The sequence below is a fragment of the Parasteatoda tepidariorum genome, chromosome 12, assembly GCF_982258835.1.
Source record: "Parasteatoda tepidariorum strain Cologne lab strain chromosome 12, Ptep-v5.0, whole genome shotgun sequence".
NCBI classification, from domain to species: Eukaryota; Metazoa; Arthropoda; class Arachnida; order Araneae; family Theridiidae; genus Parasteatoda; species Parasteatoda tepidariorum.
This window is the reverse complement of record NC_141766.1, coordinates 2,983,150-3,007,836: the sequence shown is the minus strand read 5'-3', so window position 1 is coordinate 3,007,836 and position 24,687 is coordinate 2,983,150. Positions and strand designations below refer to the sequence as shown.

General features: G+C 31.7%; 2 protein-coding genes across 3 annotated transcripts; both read right to left on the bottom strand.

The window, feature by feature from the left end:
• Window positions 1–10,857: 10,857 nt before the first annotated feature.
• On the bottom strand, window positions 10,858–15,578 carry LOC147800911 (uncharacterized). Of its 2 annotated transcripts, XR_015430724.1 has the most exons (3): window positions 13,898–15,578; window positions 13,171–13,312; window positions 10,858–11,131 (listed from the first exon to the last, which is right to left on the bottom strand). XR_015430724.1 is itself a non-coding variant. In XM_087155641.1 (2 exons), exon 2 carries the CDS (start codon window positions 11,886–11,888, stop codon window positions 11,505–11,507), a length of 384 nt encoding a protein of 127 aa, XP_087011767.1. In that variant the 5' UTR covers window positions 11,889–13,312; window positions 13,898–15,578; the 3' UTR covers window positions 11,462–11,504. The 2 variants fall into 2 exon arrangements, 1 of the variants encoding a protein (XP_087011767.1); XM_087155641.1 differs by lacking the exon at window positions 10,858–11,131 and having other exon boundaries at window positions 11,462–13,312.
• Window positions 15,579–15,803: 225 nt separating this feature from the next.
• On the bottom strand, window positions 15,804–17,245 carry LOC147800910 (uncharacterized). The gene is made up of 2 exons (XM_087156063.1): window positions 15,871–17,245; window positions 15,804–15,820 (listed from the first exon to the last, which is right to left on the bottom strand). Exons 1-2 carry the CDS (start codon window positions 17,243–17,245, stop codon window positions 15,804–15,806), a joined length of 1,392 nt encoding a protein of 463 aa, XP_087012189.1.
• Between the last annotated feature and the right edge of the window lie 7,442 nt (window positions 17,246–24,687).

Below are 24,687 nucleotides of genomic sequence, written 5' to 3'. Positions count from 1 at the left end.
TTGGTATGTTTTTTATTGTGAAGTTGAATAGTTCTTAAATTATGACTATATTCCCTTTTTATTGTTCCTTTGACAGAGAAGCCAAGTAAATATATTTTTAGTAGTTCTATTTTTATAACAACACATTTATTGGATTAACATACAGTGAACTCTCACTTATGCACCGGTGTAAGGGGCCAAGAGAAAAAAGCGCATAAGTGAAAGAGGCGCATAAGTGAAAGAGGCGCATAAGTGAAAGAGGCGCATAAGTGAAAAACTTCACGATTCTAAAACGCAACTCAAATTGCAGTGACAATATGAATAAATATGTTTCTAAAGATTTAATGTTAATATTTATACTGTTTTGGTATTTACTATAATAATACAAAGAAAAAATTTAACATACCTTAAGACAATTTATTTTCTTACAAAATAATCTTAATACATGTTTGTATTTGTTTTTACCGACGTTATTCGAAAACAGTTTTTTCCAGTTCATATAAATGGGATAAGGGGGTGTTTCAAAAGCAAAACTAAATTGTAAATAATCAGGAATAGTGTCTAAAGCTTTCAATACTGCTGTGTGATTTGGAAAAACTTTATCATCTCGTCAGTATCATCCACCACGTTCTCATCATTCACAAGTTTTAGTTAGATATAAATGAACAGTTCTTCACAAAAAATTTGAGTTTTATGGGAGGGGGTGAAACATATCACATGATAAATTTCTAAGAAAAATACTTTACGTCATAATATGCTGCACAATAAGTTGTTCAAGTATTTCCCTCACTAAACAGATCACCTCCTTTTATGTACTCATAATGTCCATCTGCCTGCAAGTAAGTGATCGAGGTCTCTTTCATCTTTCGTATTCCAGGTGTCTTCTTTTTCTAGAAAACAGCATGGGGGTAAAACTAACCTCTGGACAAGAGGAATTGATCATTTTCTGAAAGATGAATGGGCTTTCATTGTTGTTGGTGTAAAAGATAAGACACCCTATTCAAAATTTTAGAAAGAATCTCTTTCCAGAAACAGCAAAAATGAAAAGGTCACAGGGGGAAGCAAATTCAATAGGATCTAACAACATATATTTCTTTTTATCTGTAACAAGGATTGCTCATTTGCTTCATTTTTAATTTAAAACATTTTTTTTAAACGAAAAAATATTTAAAGGATTAAAAAATTAAAATGCCAGCCAAAAATTTCGGCGCATAATTGAAAAATTAATTTTTAAAGCGACGCATAAACGAAGGATGTTTATCATTATTTTCCTATCTAATGCACTGGGACCTATAAAAATCGTCGTATAAATGAAAAAGGTGCATAAAAGAGGTGGTGCATAAGTGAGAGATCACTGTAATTTATTACTGTACAGACCCAGATTATTTCAAGTTATTACTTAATTACTTAAAATTCTTGTTAATTACTTAAAATTAGTGAGAAGCCTTTTTGTTACAATTTGAGTATATCTCAATGACCTTAAGTTTTAGTAGATTTATTTTTTAATACAACGCATTTAAATTATATTTTATAACTGTACTAACCCAGGTTGTTTCAAATACTCTTAAATTACCTTCAAATACCTTTAAAGCCTGTAAAAAGCAGATTTTGTTCCAATTTTAATCAAAATTTTGTTTGAAAATTTCGTTATTTATTGAATATGCTCATGCTTACTGTTATTTACATTTTGTCAAACATAATTTCTCATTTTTGCTTAAAATACCATTTATTTGAGACGTTCTTACTGAAGTATAATCATTTGTTAAACTGCATAAAATATTGAAATTTCACTAAAATTAATAATTTAAAAAAAAAAAAAGCATTTTCATTTTAACTGTAATTTGGATTACAAAAAAGTATATTATTAATAAAATATATGAAAATTTTAAACTAACTAATTAGTTTTTATGAAATTACTTCAGTAAGTTTAAACATAATTTTACACATATAATAATAAAATGTTTAAATCTTGATTTTAAAAAATAAATGCACATAGTTAAAAAAAAAAAAAAAAAAAGGAATATTAGATGGAATTTTCACAATTGTGCGGATCAAACTTCTTGAAGGTTTTTCTAGAATTTGACATGTTATATGAAATCATGTAATGTATTATAATGTCATAAATTATATCATGTTTCTATTCCTGAAGAAACATGAATTACAAAATCCACAATTTTCTCTGCCTTAGTAAAGGAAAGATGCGCTGCTATAATAATATATGACTAGAGTTTTTCCCTTTTCAAAAACATTTTTGAGCAGTGCATGCCAGAATGTAGAGTCTCACTCCCCCCCCCCCCAAAAAAAAAAAAAAAATTTTAAACCAACTCGTCCAATGATGCTTACTAGAAAAACAGCTCTAGCATTAGAAATGGAATTTTACAATTTGCTCATAAGTTTTTTTTTCTTTAATTACCAACTACTGTAGTTATTTTCCATATTTATTACACATCAACTGGGATGCCTGCTCTTCCTCTTTAGTCAAAAGACATTAAATTGTAAATAATTAAAAACAAATACTTGCAAATTTTAATTTTACTAAAGCTTTAAAAGGTTCATGATATAACTGGAACTATGGCCCAATTTACATGTGCTAAAACAGGGTTATCACTCCATAGGAAAAACCTGGAAAATACTGGGAATTTAAAAATTGCCTAAAATAACGGATAATAAAGCAGGGAATTTTGAGTTTTTCTTACAAACTGGGGAAGTACAGAAAATTTTATTTCTTATTTTCCTTTTTTAAGTGTGGTGACCACTCAAAGCACAGTCTAGGAAATTTAAGGTATACTAAACTATTTCATTTACTAAAGCATTATTTATTTTAAGTATGTTAAGATGTTGCTTATTTCTTTAAGTTTTTCAGTTATTGAAATAGCTAGACTAATATAGGTCACTCAAGAGCTCAATGATTGTATGTTTCCTCTTAATACGATATATTGTGTATTATATGTGCAGAGAAAACACAGAGAAATTTTTTCCGGATTTGAGTGGCAACTCTACAAAATGTCGGGTGAAAGCAGGAATTTTCTACTGGAGATGACGGAGTGGGAAAAGGATAGAATGCTTATTGGTTTGTGTGGGTGTAGACTAGACGTTTGGGGTTTGCTGGATTGTATTTTCTATATTATAGGTCAGTTTTGGAATTTCTTTTCTTTAAGCATTGAGGAAAATTTTATTACAGTATATTCAGGTACTATCAATGATAATATTCTATTGTAAATTACAGCGTATTTAAGTGCAATAATGATTTAATATGAATTTTTTTAAATGAAGTTAGGCTAAATGGGAAAATTCGCCTGATCTCAAGTGTGCGTATACTCTCGGAGAGTATGAACCTGGGGAAGTAGTTATTTCTACGAATTTCAGTAATTGTTCTTAAAAAATTTTCTAACTTTCTGGGGACAGAAAATGATCTCAAACCTTAACATATGTTCTGAAATGTCTCTGAAATACTTCAAAAACATCTAATCTTTTTTATATGCAGGGAGATATCAAAGAAATCAGAAATGCACATGTTTTTTCTTAAAAAATTGTCTGACAGAGAAAAAAAACATACTCGTCTAAAAATAATTTAAGCAAAAAACAAGTTTTAATAATCATGTTCTTATTTATTTTATTTGTATTAAACAATTACAGAATATCAACTGATGCATCAAAACTTTATACTTCTGAAATTAAGTTTGAAGATGGTGCAGCACCTAATATTAAGTTGTCAATTTCTTTTTGTGCAAATAAATTAATATTCAATTATTTTTCCAATCTTTCCATTGCTTTCCACTGATGTCCTCAAATCATTGTTTAGAAATCTGGTCACCTTATTCAGACAAGATCAACTCTTGTTTCTGCGATTTTTGGTTGTAGTAGGTCAGTGTAATGCTAATATTCATAATCCTATGGTTTGGACTGAACGGCTGTGAACAGATGATATAAAATCTTTGACATAAGGTGGATATCAATATCGAATCTGTCATGTAAGCTTCAAAATGGTTGCGCTTATTTTAATGACGAAAGTGCATACATATAATTGTATTCTTATTAAAATGTTATACCAACTATCTTCCAAAAGATGACTCGAAAAATTCAATCCGGAGTTTAAATTTTAATGCCTGAATTGAAAGAGTTTCTTTTTTTAATGCTTATTTAGAGGGTTAGTTTACCGCCTAAATTCAGAATGCTTTGTATAGATAAAATTGGGGAGAGAAATTATTTTATTAGTATTGATCAAATCTCTGATGGATATACAAAGTGATTCAAAGTTGACTTTCAAACACAGAAAATTTAATATAGATTAGGTAATTGTTGCTTGCTCGCGCCTTAGCAACAAATAATGTTGAATTTTGTTTCTTTTTACAAAATATTTGTTTTGTGGCTGCTTGTCATTTCCTTGAAGGATGTACCTCGTTCGATGACCGCCTTTCTTTCTAGATGATGTCCCTTTGCAATTTGTGTTATTTATCATGGCCAGGATTTTTAACTTATTCTTTGTTTTAATTGTGAAACAAAGAACAGGTTATTTGTAAATGAAAAGAAAGCAGGCAATTATTTGAAACTAGTAATCTAAGCACTAACATTCTTCTGAAACTTCGGGGCACGAACCTTAGAACTACTGTGAACGTTTCTTTACTCTCTATACAATTTATTTTTTTATATGTGGCACATTTATTTAATGCAGGCTTGTATACTCATTACGCAAGACTGTTTACAAACCCTCGTTCTGTTGAAGAACATAACATAAATTAGAGAAAGAGAGCAAAAAGATTCATCCACAACTGCGGCGCGACAGAATTTGAACAAGCTATATCCAAGCTTCAGAGCATTTGGTTGAAAGTTTTCCTCGATACTATGCGCAATGGTTAGGAAATGGTCTATAAGCTAAGTAGAATTAGTTTAGTGGATGGGGTTAGGCTTCTGGCGGTTATGAAGTTACACTTAGACTCAACCAAGCTTAGCATTACAGCCTGTAACACTATTATGACCTAACTATAAAACTAAATGTTGCAGTGTAACATATCACTAAGGCTTAGCGAGGTATAACTTATCAGTGTAACATGTCATTGAGACCTAGCTAAGTTAGCTTAGAGGTGTAACAGATTATTAAGGCGTAGCTAAGCCAAACATGACGGGGAAACATAGCACTAAAAACCTAGCCTAGAGGCGTTGCATTATCCAAGGCAGGGACGTAGGTAAGGGGGGTGTTCAAACACCCCCCATTGTACAGAGCAATGTTTCTTTTTTTTTTAATACGATAGATAATTTTTCCTTATTTTTTCAAAATTTTTACTGAAAAAAAAATGGAGAATTCCCATGACATTTTATTTTGAGGCTTTTATTAATCTGTAACAGAAATTAAATAATCACTGCTGCCTCTTTGCTACCCATTCGTCAAGAGAGCAACAAACGCTTATCTTCAGTGATTAAATTAGATAGCATCCCTTTCCTCATTGATTTACCACCCACAAAACTTCTCCCCTCAGAAAAATAGCCAGCCCAGCTCATATTACTCTAAGGGAAAATGTTCTTTCAATGGGTTCTATCTTATCTCATCTACTTTTTAAAATATCGGCTATACACAGATCCTATTTACGGTCATAAAATGCATGCCTCAAACAAAGAATTCTCTTGGATTTCTAGGACTGCATATATATGTTAATCTTTTCAGGACATAAAAACTTCCTTGGCAATTTTTTCGGTCATTCTGTCTGGGAACTTTGTCTTAGACACTCATCCTAAAAGTTCTAAATTTTAGATTTTTCCTTTTGCTTAATATAGCATTTTATTTAAAATTTCGTTTTATATTTTCTTTCTGATTAATTTTTATTTGTTAATTTCGTCGGTTAATTTTTAATTTGTATTGTGTAATTCTGTTTCTGTAAATAAAATGTGATCTTTCACTGGCGATATAAAGAACTTGAATCAAAAATATTGGAGGCAAGCAAATATTTGTATTAAATCAATCTTTCCGCATGTATGTAACATTTATAATGTTTTTATATTTCCGCATATATGTAACATTTAAACTGTACAACAAATAGATTTATTTAGTAAATTTGATTATTCATGCATAATTTTATTTTTAATTCCCAATTTTTGTTCTTATTTTATGATTATGAAATCGGACTTAAAAATTTTCGAAATTTTAAACTGAAAATTAAAACAAATTTATTATAATTCAGTCAGAATTGAAATATCTATGTTACATTTAATTTTATAATAAAACACAAAAATTTCATAAATGTATAGCTGAGAGTAATTAATCATTCAAACTATCTTAGTATAAATGTGTAAGTGTAACTTAAAGTTTAACTATTTTTTAGAAAATTAAAAAAACTTTCTATTACTAACTTTCGGGATCTTATTGCAAGGGAAGTTACTTATGATATTGAAAATTTTTAAACGATAATACTTCATTGCATAATCATAAGTAGCGATATATATAACAGCTTTATAAAATTAAAACAAATGTCAACAAACCTTTAAATTATCATAAAAATTACTGAAATTGTTAATTAAAAAAACAATTCAGTACTTTCTAAGAATGATTTAAATCAGCACAAATAAATTTTTTTTTGCCAACTTAATTTCAAATATATTTATGGCAGAGTCAAGACCACATTTTCTTTAGCTATTATATGCATAGACCCTGTGAAGAAATCTTTAAAAAAAAATATACGCCAACTGAAATTTAGTAAATAATGAATATTTTACCCTAACACAACAGATTAACAGGAAACCTTTACACCCACTTATTAAATAATATCAGTTTAAATTACAAAATATCAGAATAGTATCTAAGAGTTTTTAACCTGTAATGAAAAAAATTATTAACCAATAATAAATTTTTCGTAATAATATATTTTTCATAATTATAAATTTTTCGTAATAATAAATTCAACGTAATTCATAAATTTTCCGTATAATTAAAATTGTGACAACATGTTCTGAACTAAAAAAAAATTATGCATTTAATGTTTATTTTTAGTGATTATACATGCAGTAATATATATATATATATATATATATATATATATATATCTTTCATGAGTATGTTATTGCTTAGTAATTCTTTATAATGAATGCTGGTTTTCTTTAATTTTAAATGAATAATTTTATGTTTAACTTAGGAAAATTTTATTGAAATTCAGATCACTTAAAAACGAATCGCGAAACAGATATGAAAAATTTATCATTGCAACTGCATTCAATTTTTCATAAATGATGTCAAAATTTTTATTTGTTAACCATAATCTTGTGTAAACAGTGTAAGCAAATAAAATTAACAATAATTACGCTGCACTAAACTAAGTCCGACACTGAATAAAAAAAGAAATCAAGTTAAATAAAAGAGTAAACTACCTTAAAAATAATACTTTAATTCTAAGAGTTTGAAGATACAGTACACTCTCGATTATCCGTGCGCGGATTATCCGGTTTGCGGATTATCCGTGCTCATTCCGGAGTCACACAAAAAATATAAAGAGAAACATTTTCAAGATTAAAAAAATTTGATACATGAAGTTATAACACTGCCAAATTTTTGGAAGCAATATTCGTTATTGGATTGCAGTATATGGAATATCAGCAGCATGGTCAAAGGTAAAATCGTCTACATTATCACGATCTTGGAGAAAGATCATACCGCTTGATGAACAATCCTCTTCAGATGTTCAAGAAAAATATGATAACAGTATTCTCGAACAAGCAAAAGAAATCTAAGGTTTCGAAATTCTTTATGAAGAAAATTTAGAAGATTGGTTTCAAAGTGATGCATGTGAGCCTGACTTCCAGTATTTGACTGATGAAGACATCGTTATGTTGTTAAATCAAATAGTGATGATAGTAACTGATGCAGAAGACGTAGTAAATGAATGAAATATAATTTCTCATTCTGCTGCTCTGTGGAAGCTTTATTAGATTACATGGGAGGATTTGATTACGGTGACATTACTGCGGCTCGTAAAATATGTGTATCGATATATGGCGAAGACGCATTACACATTTTTCAATAAGGAAAATTCCTAGTTTGATGTTATGCATGCAAATGTCAGTAATTTTTATATTTTTTGTACTGATATTGAATTTTTCTTTAATAAAAGGAGTTTTCGGATTATCCGTGTTTCTCGATTGTCCGTGCGACCTGACCCGGTGATTAACCCGGATAATCGGGAATGCACTGTATTTTATGCTTCGACTTGAAGTATCCAACGCCTTAATTATGATTTATAGTCAACACAAACTAATGAAAATAATCTTTTTTTAGCAAAATGTTTTAAGATTATTAAAAATGTAAGGGGTAACATCTATTTCTCTTTAAAAATGAAATTTAAGTAGAAATTGCTTTAAAAAATATCATCAAGCCATTATTGTCGTACATAATACAAAAATTTAAGATCAGAACGGTAAGAATATTAATTATATTCCATTCTATGGTGAAGCTTAGACAGGAGTTGAAATATATATATATTTCAACCCTGCTTAACTATAATATATAGTATATATTATATGTGTGTGCGCGTATAAAACATTTAAACACATAATGCATTATACTGATTAAGTAACGAAAACTTGTTTTTAAAGTCAGCAAACTTAAAAGAATTAATTTTTTCTCTGACATTTAAATTTAATTTAGTGTGATAAGTAATTCTTTAAATGTTGAAATGCCCGCGAACACTCTTTCAAAAATCCAAATTTGATAGTCCGCGACCTTACGAAACACGGATTTTTTCATTCAATTTATTTACGAAATATTTTGAGGCTTTGAATCTAATTTTTTTTTTCTTGTGCGGTATATCTTTTGTGTTTATTAATAATTTTTTGTTACATTATTGAAGTTTTACACCTTCTATTTAATAACGTAGTTAAACAGGATATTATTGAAATAAACAAAAAGAAAAATTTGTGCGAAGATATATTCATTTACCGACTTCTGCGAATATACCATATATCTACGAGTAATTTTCGTTAAATGCGACAATTTAATGTAATTGCCATTGAAATCTGATATCATAGAATATGTCGACGCTCAGGTAAATAAAAGCTTGCTCAATAAAAGAAAGAAGTGGACTGTAATTTTATGCACAATATTTATTTCTTATTATTTGGAAGAGAGCTTTTTTGTAGCTCGTTACAGCTCTGCTTCCACACACACTCTTTTTCTCAGTGTTACAAGTTATACTAGGTGGCGCTACAAATCCGTGCGGATACATACCGCCGGGCGTTGAATTGTTCAACAATATTACTACAACTATCAACAATATTACTACTATTACACAAATATTACTATACTAACAATTACTATTACACGATAAATTTCACATTTTACATGATTATGAAAAGTAATATAAAGTTTTTAAAAAAAATATTCATTCAATTGGCAATAAACAAATCTTGGAAATGGGCCTTTTAAAGATTCCTTTGTTCGTTTTAATACTACAAACACGAACTCTGCCATCCTTTCCCGAAAAGACCTCCACAATTCCACCAATTGGAAAATTACATATAGCCAAATTATCTTCCTTTATCAAAACCATATCTCCAGGCTTAATGTTTTGTTTCTCAATGTACCATTTTGACCTTTGTTGCGAAGTTGACAAATAATCTTTGTGCCACTTTTTCCATATTAATTGCACGAATTTAGTGGTTTTGTGCCATAAACTCAACCTATTATCAGATACATTGGTTACATCCTGTTCAACAATTGATGTGAACGGTCTTCCGATCAGGAAACGGCCTGGAGTGAGAACGTTCAAATCATTGGCATCTGAAGATAACGGGGTAAGCGGTCTTGAGTTTAAAACGGACTCAATTTGAGTAGTTACAGTAAAAAATCTTCATAAGTTAATTTCTTATCACCCACTACTTTCTTCAGATGATATTTGAAGGATCTCACTCCAGCTTCCCAGAGCCCTCCAAAATTCGGACTCCTAGGTGGCAAAAATTTCCATTTGATATTTTCATGACTCATATAATTGCATAAACTCTTCCCTTATGAAAAAGTCGAGGTATAAATGAGGTATAAACGAGGTATATTTTAAAGGTATAAAGGAGGTTGATGTTTAAATACGTCGTAAAGGTTGAAAAGGGTGCAAATGAATACCTCAAAATCAACCTCAAATATACCTCCAGAGGTATATATGTTTCAGCCTGAAGTATATTTTTGTACACTTGAAGTATTTATTTAACAACCTAAGGTGTGTCATTTTACACTTCAGGTTATTATAAATCAACCTCAGGTGTATTTTGTTCGACTTCAGGTAATTATTTTTCAACCTCAGGTATCTAATTTTATGCTTGTAGAGGTACATATTTATCAACCTGCGGTGTGTCGTTTTACACTTCTGGTTGTTATAAATCAACCTCAAATGTATTTTGTTCTACCTCAGGTAATTATTCTTCAACCTCAGGTATATAATTTTATGCTTGTAGAGGTATATATTTTTCAACCTAAGGTGGGCCATTTTACACTTCTGGTTGTTATAAATCAACCTGAAGGGTATTTTCAACAATTGGAAAGGTTATTTTTAATTAGCGCCATGTGTTCCATGTTCTACCTCAAGTTATTATTTCGTAACCTCAAGTATATATTTTTGTATTTTTAGAAGCATTAATTTATCAACCAAAGACGTTTTTTTTTTAGCACTCACGAAGGTGAGGTGTTATACGGACCACCTAGTTTATTAATTTTTAGACTCACTATATAAAAAATATAATATATATATAAAGATATTATATATAGTATATGAAGAATAATGTACATTACATTTTTTTTCACTAGTAGAGATCATTTATCAACCTGAAATTTTTAATATTAAACCTTCGGCAGTAATTGCTTTTTTTGTTAAGCTATAAAAGAAGGTTTCAAATGCATAATTCTTCTATAATTTTAATAGATTGATTTAAATCATCTTAAAATAACACTTATCCAAATTCTACAGTTAGTAAAAATTATTTATGGGAACTCATACTCGTATTTTTAGAAGATAGTTGTCTAAGGTGCTTGAATTTTTAAAGCTATAAAACTACAAATTTAAATAATTAGTCAGCTGAAATTCAAAGCACTTTTATTTAAAACTAAAATTTCACTTTTTTTACAAACCAGCAAAATTATTTTAAATACTGTTTCCGTCTACATGTTGAAACTTGTAATTATTGGAACCTAAAAGGAAAAAAAATATAAATTAGTAAGAAAGTCATATTTACAATAATAGTGGCAGGTCTTAAAAAATTAGAAAGTATTTTTTTTATCATTTAAATTAACTGGATGAAATTAATTTTCCTTTTCAGATAAATATCTTCTGCCATTTCTATTCAATCCTCGTAGCTAAAAAGCATGACATGTATCACAGCCACAAAATAAAATACACTGAAGACAGTATTACCATTAACAACATTTACAGAAATTCAAATATACAGGGTGTTTATAAAGTCTCGGACCCATTTTGATGTTTAATAACTCATAAAATAATAATGATAGATTAAAATTAATAACATAAATGGTTAGATAGACTCAAAAACTTTCATGAACCTTGTCAATGAACTTCCACGTGTGCCCCCTTCGTCGCACGGAGAATATCAAGTCGATAGTCAATTTCACGCCAGGTAGCGGCAAGCATGTCGGCATCCACAGAGGCTATTGCGGTTGTAATTCTGGCTTTTAGGCCATCAATGTTCGACACGATCCTCCTGTAAACATTGTCCTTTATAAATTCCCAAAGAAAAAAGTCCAGCGGCGTTATATCAGGTGATCTGGGTGGCCAAGGAATTGGACCTCCTCGCCCAATCCATCTTCCTGTAAAATGGTCATTCAAAGAACTACGAACGATGATACCCCAATGAGGTGGTGCACCATCTTGTTGCAAAAAGACATGTGGCTGAAGCTCTTCTAGTTGTGGAAATACGAAGTTTTCCAACATGTCTAAGTATACGACTGATGAGATTGTCTTTTCTGTAAAAAAGAAAGCTACCTCTCGTGAAATTGACTATCGACTTGATATTCTCTGTGCGACGAAGGGGGCACACGTGGAAGTTCATTGACAAGGGTCATGAAACTTTTTGAGTCTATCTAACCATTAATGTTATTAATTTTAATCTATCTTTATTATTTTATGAGTTATTAAACATCAAAATGGGTCCGGGACTTTATAAACACCCTGTATAATTCCAATCTTATTATGCAATTTTAACACTTTTTATTTTTCTATACATCTGTAACATTATGGTACTTGTAAGTTTAATAATTAGATTTCCTTCCCTTTCTTTTTTAAAAATCTTTAAACTCAATAAACCTAGTCTATATTTTTCAACTTTTTGTCAGACTTCATGAAACTAGCAGCTTTTTTTTAAATTTTTGACGCTGATTCTGAAAAGGACTTATGTTATTGTCAATCACATCAGAGTTCCTTAAAAAATAGTTATTTTAATCATTTTTAATCAATGTAATCAAGAATCTACAATCATTTAATAAATTAAAATTTTAAAGTTATGTACAGTTATGTAAAGTTATGTAAAATTTTAAAGTATTCTTTTTTTACACTCAATCGAATAGAACAAATTACAAGCTGATAAGGAGCATTTATTTTAAAGTTGTGAGTAATTTTATGTGAGGAAAATGTCTAAGAGAGAATGATTTGAAATAATACTTTTAAAATAAGTTGAGTATAATATCTCCTATATAACTTATAATACCGAGCAGAATAAAACTAATAGTTAGTTCTTACAAACACTTGTTTAAATATAAATACACATCCCATTGGATGAAACTCTAAATAATGCATATTACTTTCAACAATAAATGTTTTTATTTGCAATTGATTTTATTCAATTCAGGATTAAAATTGCATACTATACTGACTTATTTCTAAAATATTTAAGATTTCCGAAATTCGCACATTTTTGAAGTAGTGAACCATAAACAGCTGCATGAAAAAGCTCATAACCTTGAAACAAATTGTCATATAAACTTGAAATCGGATTTAATTTCATTCTGCCCAATATTCTAATAAGTAATAACAATCTGCTTAGTAAATAATTAACGTGGGTAAAATGCGAGAAAATAGCATGTAGTGAAAATAGCAGTTTTGTGATCAAACATGAAAAAGTGAGCTAGTACAGTTACTAGTTTTCAATTATCAAATATCTAGCAAACTATTGTTATCAACAATTACATAAATTCTGTAGTTTATTAGGAAAGATTACTTTTTCTTTTAGGTATAAATTCAGAACTATATCCTAGGGGAAGGCTGAGCAGTAGCTTGCTTGTCTCTTCTTCTGCGCCGCCGCGCATGTGCTATTTAAAGCCTAGGCCATCTCAGTAATATCAGGGAACTGTGGATAAGCTCTGTAAATTTATATATACATATATATATATATATATATATATATATATATATATATATATATATATATATATATATATATATATATATATATATATATATAAACAATAATATAAACTTTGCTTTGCAACAAATATCCAAACGATAAGCATACAGCTATAGTAGAATTTCAAAGCAAAATTGCTATTTTAAAAATCTTTCAATTTTCAATGATTTATTTATAAGAGAAATTGTGAACATTTTTCTCAATTAATCAGCGTGCATACTGCTACGTTAAAACATATACATTTAAGCAAAATAAAAAGAATAGTTCTATTTGACTGAACTACAAACAATAAAATATACTGTGCATAACCTGCTGTAACGATTCACCAGTAATGTTACCCAAAACAGTGACGAGAAATATTTCGGTTATTCTCTCTTATTGCTAAGCCTACAACGATAGCTTCTAAGAATATCCTCCAACTTAAATTATTTAAGATCAGGACGCGTCGTTGAAACAAAAATAATGAAATTTAAGTTTGAAAATTGAAGCATATTTGATTAAAAGTGATAAAACTAAATTAATAAATGTCAAGCACACTTACCGAATTTCGAATAGACTTTCGATTGTCAACACACACGCCATTTGCCGGCTCGCATGGAACTCTGGGAAGTGAGTTAGTTAATATGAAGTGTACTTTAAGCAACCTTAAAACAAGCTTAGGTATAAATAAAATGACTTCAACACCTCAATAAATACCTCACTCTCTTTAGTTGAAATAAGGTATATTTTTTTATACCTCATAAATACCTCAATATCGTACCTCATAAATACCTCAATATCGTAAGTAGAGAAAAGGTATATTTTTTATACCTCGTAATTACCTCACTCTCGTTAGTTGAAATAAGGTTGATTTTTTTATATCTCATAAATACCTCTTTTGTTACAAGTGTAAGAGAAACAACCTCGTATACCTTAAAAATCATCTTATCAGTCTGGATGATTTGAAGTGAATTTAAAACAACCTCAAAATAAGCTTAGGTATAAATAAAATGACTTCATATACCTCAATAAATACCTTTTTATCGTTAGTTGAAATAAAGTTAAAATTTTCATACCTCAAAAATACCTCTTTTGTTACAAGTGTAAGAAAATAAACCTGGTATACCTTAAAAATCTCCTTATCAGTCTGGTTGATTTGAAGTGAATTTTAAACAACCTCAAAACAAGCTGAAGAAGTATATATAAATCAACCTCGTACACCTTAATTACAACCTTTACGAGGTATAATTTTTATTGCTGTTTTCTCTGCAACCTTAAATATACCTCAAATATACCTCAAAACAACCTTAATACCTCAAAAATACCTCAAATCAACCTTAAATATACCTTAAATTTTCATAAGGGTTATCAGGATTTTTAACTAAGCTAAATAATCGTTGTAACTCATTATTACTCCCAACGAAATTAGTCGCATTATCTGAGTACAGAATACTGCTTTTTCCTCTACGCGAAAAAATCTCTTTAATGTAGCTATAAATGCTTGAGAGCTCAACTCTGTCACAAGCTCCAAATGAATCGCCTTCGTGACGAAACATACAAAAATCGCGACATAAATATTTTGAAGAGTACCTTTCCGTTGGTTCTTGTATTTAATTGTAAATGTAAATGGATCGCTAAAGTCCGCACCTGATATGGCAAATGGAAAGTTTTGACTCACACGACTTTTGGGTAGATCACCCATAAGTTTATCACAAGTTATTGGTTTAGCTTTAACGCACGACAAACACTCACGAACTACTTTTCTACAAATAGATCTGCCACTGATTGGCCAAAATCTTTGCCTTATAATAAACAATAATGTTTGAGGTTTAGCACGTAAATTCTTAATATGATTACTAATAATTATTAATTGTGTTAATTTATGTTTTTCTGGTAACAATAATGGGAATTTTTTGTCAAAGCACAATTCACTATTGGACAAACGTCCACCTACTCTTAAGAGGTATTCTTTATCAATGAAGGGACATAAATTTCTTACCTTACTCTGCTTTGAAACTTCACCTGTAATTTCTAAATCTCTGATTTCCTTGCTGAACTCCCGTTTCAGCACTAAACTTACCAATTTCAGTTCAGCTCTTTTAAGTTCATCTGGAGACAAAGACCCAGTTGATGTGTCATAAGTGCTCCGACAATTATCGATGAACCTATATACAAAACTTAATACACGAATGAGTTTACTATAATTATTACTAACTTTCAGAAAATTATCAAGAAAATTACCATTATCACTAATAAAACAATTAAAGTCACTAGATGGTTTAAATTCATTAGAAAATTCATCTTCAATAACTCTGGATGGAATGTCTCTATTTGGATATTCACTGTTACACAAGAAATTCGGTCCTTCAAACCACAATCTACATAGTGAAAGTTTATCAGGATCGAGACCTCTGGAGATAATGTCTGCAGGGTTCTCAGTTGATGGTACATATCTCCAACTGTCAATGTTAGTTAAGTCTTGAATCTGGGATACACGATTGGCAACGAAAGTCTTAAGTAGAAATGACTCCTTACGTATCCAAGAAAGCACAATCATGCTATCACTCCATAAGTAGATGTTGGATATAGGCAAATCGAGAGCTATTATCACTTTTTTCACTAATTTGGCTAGAAGCAGTGAGGCACAGAGTTCTAGTCTTGGGATGGTTACTCTTTTCAAAGGACGACTTTTGCTAGCAATCAATTTGATAGTCGCTGCTTGACCATTTTTAACACACTTACAGTAAACAACATCACCGTAAGCAACCTCTAACGCGTCGGCGAATCCATGAATTTCAATCATGTCAGCTCCCTCTGTAAGTATACATCTATCAAATTCCATGTTGTTAACACTCTTTAAAGCTTCGACAAACTTCTTCAACTCTTGGATTTGTTTCTCAGGTAGTTCTTCATGCCAGTCCAGTTTTAAAGACCATAGCTGTTGCAAAAATATCTTTGCTTTTGACACTACTGGTCCAAGCAATCCAAGGGGGTCGAAAAGGCGTGCAATTGTGGATAAGACACATCGCTTCGTAACTTTTAAGTCTTTTCTATGTGATGCACTACGGGTAACTTTAAAATAAAGACTATCTTTCTTCGGACTCCAGGAAACTCCTAGCACTTGAGTTCCATCACAGTTAGTAAAATTATATATTTCTTCACCATCAGAAACTAACGCTGCGCAGTTGCTATGCCATTTGTGGAGTTGCATGCCAGCATTTCCTAAAATATCAATTAACTGATTTTTAAGTTCCTTTGCAGTTGCTAAATTATCAGAGCCGGTCAACACATCATCGATGTAGAAATCATTTTCAATGACTGGAGCAGCAAGAGGATAATTTTCTCCTTCATCAATAGCTATTTGCTTTAATGTACGAGTTGCTAGAAATGGTGCACACACCGTACCGTAAGTGACGGTATTCAACTCGTAGGTTTTGACAGGTCCTTCCTCTTTTTCTTTCCAAAGAATACGCTGCAATTTTCCTTGGCTTTGGTGAATTAAGATCATTCTGTAAATTTTCTTTATGTCTGCTGTGAAGGCATAGACATATTTACGGAACCTTGTCATGATGGAAAATAAATCACTCTGAACTATGCCTCCATTTAATTGCAAAGAATTTAAGGAATTACCAGCTGAGGTAGGATAACTCGCATTAAAAACAACTCTTAGGACAGTTGATTGCCTATCAGGGCGGTAAACTCCTAAATGGGGAATGTAGTAAGTGGCCTCTTCCTCCTCATCATCCAAAATTTCTGACATGTGTCCCATCTCTAAATATTCATGAAGGAAATCTTTATATAAAGATAAATAATTTGGCTCCTTAATTAAACGTTTCCACATCAGATTTAATTTCTTCAACGCAAACTCTTTAGATTTTCCCAAATGTTTAGGATCCTCTTTTAAAGGCATCTTTACTATGTACCGTCCCTCAGAATTTCTAGCACAGTTGTTTTTAAAATGTTCTTAACAAATAATTTTTTCTTTACTCTCAATTATTTCAGTTTCGATATTTTCTATCTCCCAAAAACTTCGAAAAGTTTGTTCTAAATCAAGAGTTTCTTTAACTAACCCACAATGGATTTTATTATCCTCCATATTTGATATGCTTCCACTAACTAAATAACCAAACACAGAATTTTGTAAGATTAAATTCGAGTTAGGAGGGTAAATTTGCCCAGGTTTTATTAGCTCAAAAAAGGATTCCGCACCAATTAATAAATCAACTCTCTGCGGAATGTGAAAATACTCATCAGCTAAGTTAATGTTTTCTAACCCTTCCATACACTTGTTTACTTTCTTTGAGGGTGTGAGATCCGTAATTCTAGGAACAACTAATAAATTTAGATCTGCGTTAAAAGTTCGGGATTTATTTATTAAAGTAGCACAAACTTGAGACCTAACAGAAATAGCTGAATCATTCAACCCACACACTACTATGTTTATTTTATTCTTTCTCAATTGTAGGCGATCTGCGCATTCTTTACTTATGAAATTAGACATAGATCCCGAATCTAATAAAACACGAACTTCACTCTCATTTCCAAAAGAATCACATAAGTAACAAATTGCAGTACTTAAAAGAACTGTTTTGTTTTTATTCCAGACATAACTACTCGTGGCCGAAAAGATATTGGCGTCTGTGTTTTGCTCTTCGCATGCTGCAGATGTAAATTCAGAAGCAAGTGGAGAGAGGGGGGGATTTCCTCTATCAATTTGTTTTTTATTCGATTCTGAATTCATAATGTTCTCCTCTCTTATTTTTGATTTCGCTGAATAATTATGTTCTCGATTAAAGTGTAATGAAATATGATGCCTTTTACCACATTTTGCACAAGAATATTTTGATTTGCAAGACATCACTTTATGTTTACCAAAACAATTAAAACAAAATTCATTATCTTTAACAAATTGCATTTTCTCATACACAGATAATTTCTTATAAGTAGAACACATATAAAGGGGGTGATTTTCATTACATAAAATGCACTTCGAACTCTTAACATAAGACAAAAAGGTTTTAGAAATATTTCTTTCATTATGACTTTTATTATAAGAGCTCTTAGTTAAAGACTTTCCGCGAGATGTCATAAATAAATCTATTTCTTTTCCTAGTTTAATTGGTTCAAACCAGGTGTGTGCACGATTACGACGAATTGAACTACGATGAACTATAATAATAATAACATTTATTTACATAACAGAGGTAAGTTCACACAAGCTGCGGAAGACCGCAGGCAATCCTTTTACATGACAATCACGACTACAACTACTGTATTACAACAAACTTAGGGGAGGCAGCCGGTAGCAGCTCACTTCGCTCCTTTTACATTGGAATGTGCGCCAAAGAGCCTTATGCAAATTAATTCGGCACACACCCCACTGGTGAACAGAATGTTCACCTAATTAATACCATTTAAGCATTTACAATAATACTTATCAAAACAAAGATATAACTAAAACTGTTATCATAATGAGACTATTCACAAGCAATTACAAAAAATTATTACAGATACAATAAACATACATTAATGATGCAAATTGAATATATAAGAAAAATTCTACTAAATTACAAAGAGCAAAATAATTTTAAACGTGTATACATACTTAAGGCTTTCAAACTGGTTAAAAAAGAAGTGAATTATTTAAGTTACTCTTATCTGCAAAATAGAAACAAAATTAGTAAAATTTATCAATTAATTTCTAAAGGATAAAGAAGCTGTATAGGTTTTTTAAAGCTGCCTTTAGAAGTTTTAACCAAGCAAGATCTGACATAATTGTCTCTACCTAAAAATATTTCCTGAATGATCCCCAATTCCCACAACAATTTTGATTTAACATTTCCTTCAATAAGAACAATATCATTAACCTTTAAATTTTAATGAATAGATGAAGTTTTAAATTGGTTATTAGTTTTTAATTGAAGTAAATATTGTTCTTTCCATCGTTTCCATAATTGTTTAACAAGGAGAGATTGGTAAGTTTTTCTTTTACTGTAGGAATCCCTTGCAGTAGTAGAATCTAATAGTTCTAGGAAATGGAGGGGATATTTTGATTGTCCATATCCTAATTCGAGGAAATGAGCCGGAGTGAGAGGTTCAGGCTCTCCTGGACTATTTTCGACATACGTAAGAGGTCGATTATTAACAATTAATTCGATCTCTGCGAGTACGGTCGAAAGTTCTTCGAATGTTAGTAGAGCCTTGCCTAGTATTTTTCTCAAGGGTTCCTTTATGGTTTTAACTAGTCGTTCATAGAATCCACCCCACCAAGGGGCACGTTCAACAATCAATTTCCAGTGGGTATCCATGTCTGCGATGAAGTGTCGAAATTCACTGTCCTTCAAAATATTGTTGAAATACGCTAACTCCTTCTGAGCAGCCTTAAACGTACGCGCATTGTCCGAATAAATAATCTTGCAGTTTCCCCTACGGGAGAGGAATCTCCGGAACGCAAGGAGAAAACACTTAGTTGACATATCTGATACAAGTTCTAAGTGAACAGCACGCGTGACTGCACACGTAAACAGTGCGACGTAAGACTTATGAAAGTCTTGTCTGTCCTTTACGAGTATTGCTCCTGTAAAGTCGATTCCCACAATTTGGAAAGGGGGAGATTGAGAAATTCTGTCCTGAGGCAGCTGTCCACTTAATTGGTCAGCTGGTTTGGCATTATATTTTTTACAAATGAGACAAAGCCGAATGATTGATTTTGCTAGCTGACGACATTTAGGTATCCAATAATTTTTTCGAATTTGAGTCAAAGTTGCCGATACACCACAATGAGCAATACGTTCATGTTCCCTAATCACAAGCAACTCGGCAAATTTACTACGCCGAGGAAGAATTATTGGATGCTTTTCACCCAAGTACAAATCTGCTTCATTTAATCGACTGGTAATTCGCAATATATTGTCCTCATCTAAGTATGGCACTAAAGTTTTTATTTCAGAATTATTTCGAAGTTGCTTATTGTCTTTTAAAGTCGATATCTCCGCTGGATAAAATTCGTTTTGAATACTTTTTATCCAAAATTTTTCTGCATTTTGTATCTCATCCGCCGTGAGACACGAGTTTGTAGATTTATTAATATTTCGAGCATTGTTCACAAATCGTAACACCCAAGCAGTTACCCTTAAAAGTCTTTTTAAACTGCTGAATCGATTTATGTCGACAAATGGTTCTCTCTGCTTGGTAATAGCCACATGGACATTGGAGCGATGTTCCAGTTCCTTTGAACTTAAGTCTAAATCAAAATTGGGTTGGAGGTTTGGCCATTGATCTGGTGGTTGTTTGAGCCATGCTGGCCCATTCCACCACAATTCACTATGCAATAGTTTGGTAGCGGATGTACCTCGTGAAATAATGTCAGCTGGGTTGTCCCTTCCTGGACAATGCCCCATTGATTTGGATTAGAAAGTGTCTGAATTTCTTCAACGCGATTTTTGACATATGGTTTAAAGGTTGAAGAATCACCACGTATCCAATAATACGAAATAAGTGAGTCAGTCCAAAAATATATATTGCTTTCAAATTTAAGACAAGACGATACTTGTTTGGCTAACCTGGCTGATAATAGGGCTGCTGTCAACTCTAATCGTGGCAGTGTTAGTGATTTCAATGGTGCTACACGACTTTTCGAACAAATAAAACTAGTTTCTATGCTATTAGCTGAAGTAACAAAGCGCAAGTAAAGAACTGTTCCATAAGCTATTTTGCTTGCATCGGAAAAGCAATGCATTTCCAAATTCATTATTTTTTTATTCGGTTCACCCAAATAATAACGTGGTATTTTAATATAAGTCAAATCCTCCGCCTCACTACTCCACTTCTGCCACTTGCGGTGTAGCTCAGGGGGAAGATCCGAGTCCCAATCAAGTCCTGCAGACCAAAGTTCCTGCAGAAGGCATTTCAATCTAATGACGAATGGACCTAGTATACCGAGAGGATCGAAGATTCGTCCGACTACACGCAAAATTGATCTTTTTGATTCTATTTTACGAGACAGAAATTTTAAAAGGTCCTTCGGATCAAAATATATTAGATCATTTTTGGCATCCCACGATAGTCCCAAAACTTTAATTAAAGGTTTGGAATCAGCCAGCGTGTTTTTAGAGTGCTGTGTTTCAATACTTTCTTGTTTCCATAACAAAGCAAGATTTTCCGAATTAGTGGTCCATTTGTGTAACAACATACCCGCATCACTAAATATTTGCAAGCACTCCTTGGAAGTACTTAAAGCGTCTTCAATATTATTTTGTCCCAAAATTAGATCATCGACGTAAATCGAGCTATTTAATAACTCAAATGTCTCTGGAAACTGTTCCTTGTATTTTCTAAAATGATGTTTCAAAGTCGCTGCAAGAAGGTATGGACTAGGCCTAAGGCCAAATAGAACTCTGGTAAAATTCAAAATGTAGGGATTACCATTCAAGCTATCTGCCCAGTAAAAACGAGTAAAGTTTCTATCAGGAATATCAAGTTCAATTTGAAGAAATGCAGATTTTACATCTGCTGTAAACGCTATAGGATTTTTCCGAAAACGTAGAAGAAGTTCCAGAATATCAGGATGTAAGTTTGGACCAGTAAATAAGCTTTGATTTAACGAGGCATACCCATCTTCATGGCTAGATCCATCGAATACAATACGCAGTCTACTGGTAGATTTGTCATTGCGTATCACTGCATGATGGGGCAGAAAAAATCCCGTGCTATCCCTCAAAGAATCACATGAAGTATGCTCAACTATACCTTCCTTAATGTAACCATCGATTACATCCCTATATTCACAATGCAACTCTGGATCCATCCCAAACCTACAACATAACCTTTCAAAACGCTTACGAGCAATATTTTCATTATTTTTCAACACTTCTCTCATTCCTGGTTTCCAAGGCAAGCTTACACGGTATCTACCATCTACAAGACTAACTGAATTATCAAACTCACTAAGCACCTCTTCATCTCTATTACCTAAATTCACCGAATCCTTGTCAAATATTCCTAAATTTTCTAACTCCCAAAATTTCCTTAATTCAGCCGAAATTAATTCATTTTCATTAATAACCAAATTTACAGACGTACAAACACTCTGCTCATCACATTTACCCTGAAGAGACCAACCAAGACTGGTATCAATAGCAACCAGTGAAGAATCCAATCTTTTAATTTGTTTTGTTAAAGACCAATAAAAATCCTGACCAATTAACAATGAAATATCACAATTTTCAAACAATTCATCATTACTAAATGTCAATCTAATTCCCATTGACTCCATTTCCTTCCATGTATCCGGATTTGGAAGGGTAATATTAGCTCTAGAAATTTCTTCGATTTCCACTGCCTCAATCATCGCCTCATCTCCATTCAATAAATTCCTCAACCTAATTTCTACCTTACGACAAGTTTGTTTTTTAGGCACTTTAGATCCGAATGAATATATTTTTAACCTTTCTGAGCCTAACACCCTTAATCCCAATCTACGAGACAAGTTTTTCTTAATAAATGTTTTTTCACTTCCATTATCAAATAAACAAAATATTTTATCTGACGTAGAGCTACCAATAATCTCTGCCTTCACGCATTGCAGCAAAACCCCACCTTTATTATTATTTACCACAGAATTTGAACAAGTAGTTTTAACATCAACTCCTGTTTCTTTCGAATCTAATCATAAATTTTGTTTTTTAGAATTCTCTAATTTAAAACAAATCGCACGTGCATGACGCCCTTGACAAAACGAACAATTATTTTTCTTACACATTTTTACATTGCAAGAAATATTACAGCATAAAAAACATCTCCTTTCCTTAATTAATTTGTCTCTTTTTTGCTGAACATTTAAATTCTCGCAACAATCAGAAGAGTGGTTCTTTTCCGAACAAAATAAACAATTAAAAACCGCAGATGCCATTAATTCAGTCGCCGATACTCTTCCAGCCTGCCTGTTATGATTAGAGGGGGGATGAAATTCCGAATGATACTTAGGTTTCATATTCGCGTATCTGCGTGGCGCCGTATTGAAATATTTATTAGAAAATGAAGGCGAACTTTTTATTTGTGACTCATTTCGATTCTTTAACAATGCAGTAGTTCTTTCTCTACTTTCTATTTCCTGTCTGAGATATTGAGTTAAATGAGTGATCTTAGAATCCCCTTTTTCAAATTTTCGATTATACTCTAAAGCTAAACTAGAAGGGATAACCTTCATAATTATCGGAAACAAAAGACAACTATAAGAATCGGGTGAGATTCCAAGGGATTCTAATCCTCGAATGTTGACTTCTAACTGATCATACAATTTACGCAATGAAATAACATCAAACGAGTTCCGGACAGGGGTCAGATTTAATAAACAATTCATGTGATAATCAATTATAAGTTCTTTGCGTCCGAATCTTTTTTCCAAAATTTCAACCGCTTTTACATAATTTTCTGAAGTTAATGTTAAACCTTGTATTGCTAATTCCGCATCATCTGTAACAACCGATTTTAAATATGAAAATTTATCTATATCATTTAAACTCGAATTCTCATGCACTGCAGATTTAAATCTAGCCCAAAAACTAGGAAAACTACTAATATTCTTACCCGAAAATGATTCCAAAGTAAGATTGGGCAAACGGGGTTGGTTTATTAAAACCGGGCTAGTTTGAGGAATTGTAGTAGTAGTTAATGGTTGAGTTTCCGCCAGATTTTGAGGAGCTGTATTCGGGTTTGCAGCTAAATAACGCTCAGCGCGAGATTTCCACAACACATATTTATCACGATAATCTTCGCGACTCTCAATTTCTTCTTCTAACTTATCAATATCAATTAAATCCTGAACTTCCATATCAAGTTTACACATCTCTTCAAATTTAGCAACTAATTGTAAAAATGTTTCGTTAACAATTATTTTATCGGAGCTATTATCTATTTCTGCTTCAAGTTTTTTAATTTGCTTCGTTACCAACGATCTTGAAACAGCCCTAGTTTTAATTGTTCTTTCTAACAAAGCCTTTTTTGCCGCATCCATTTTAAACTTATTATTTCAATTACAAAACTAATACTCAAATAACAGTCACAACCTCAATTCACTCTAAGAACAACTGGGTCCGACGATAACTCAGAGTCACAAAATTCTCAATATAATAAAAATAAAAGTTCTCAAAAATTTCATGAGCGGACTGTAATAATTAAACACCACTTTATTAACACAAGTCAATTAGAGAAACGCTGTTTTCACACATCCGAGCTCTTCGGATTCATAAGATACACTAATTTTTCATAGATGGCGCTTCTGGCGTCAACATACCGCCGGGCGTTGAATGACGCAGCATTCAACAAAATAGAAATAAAAACAAAACACAAATA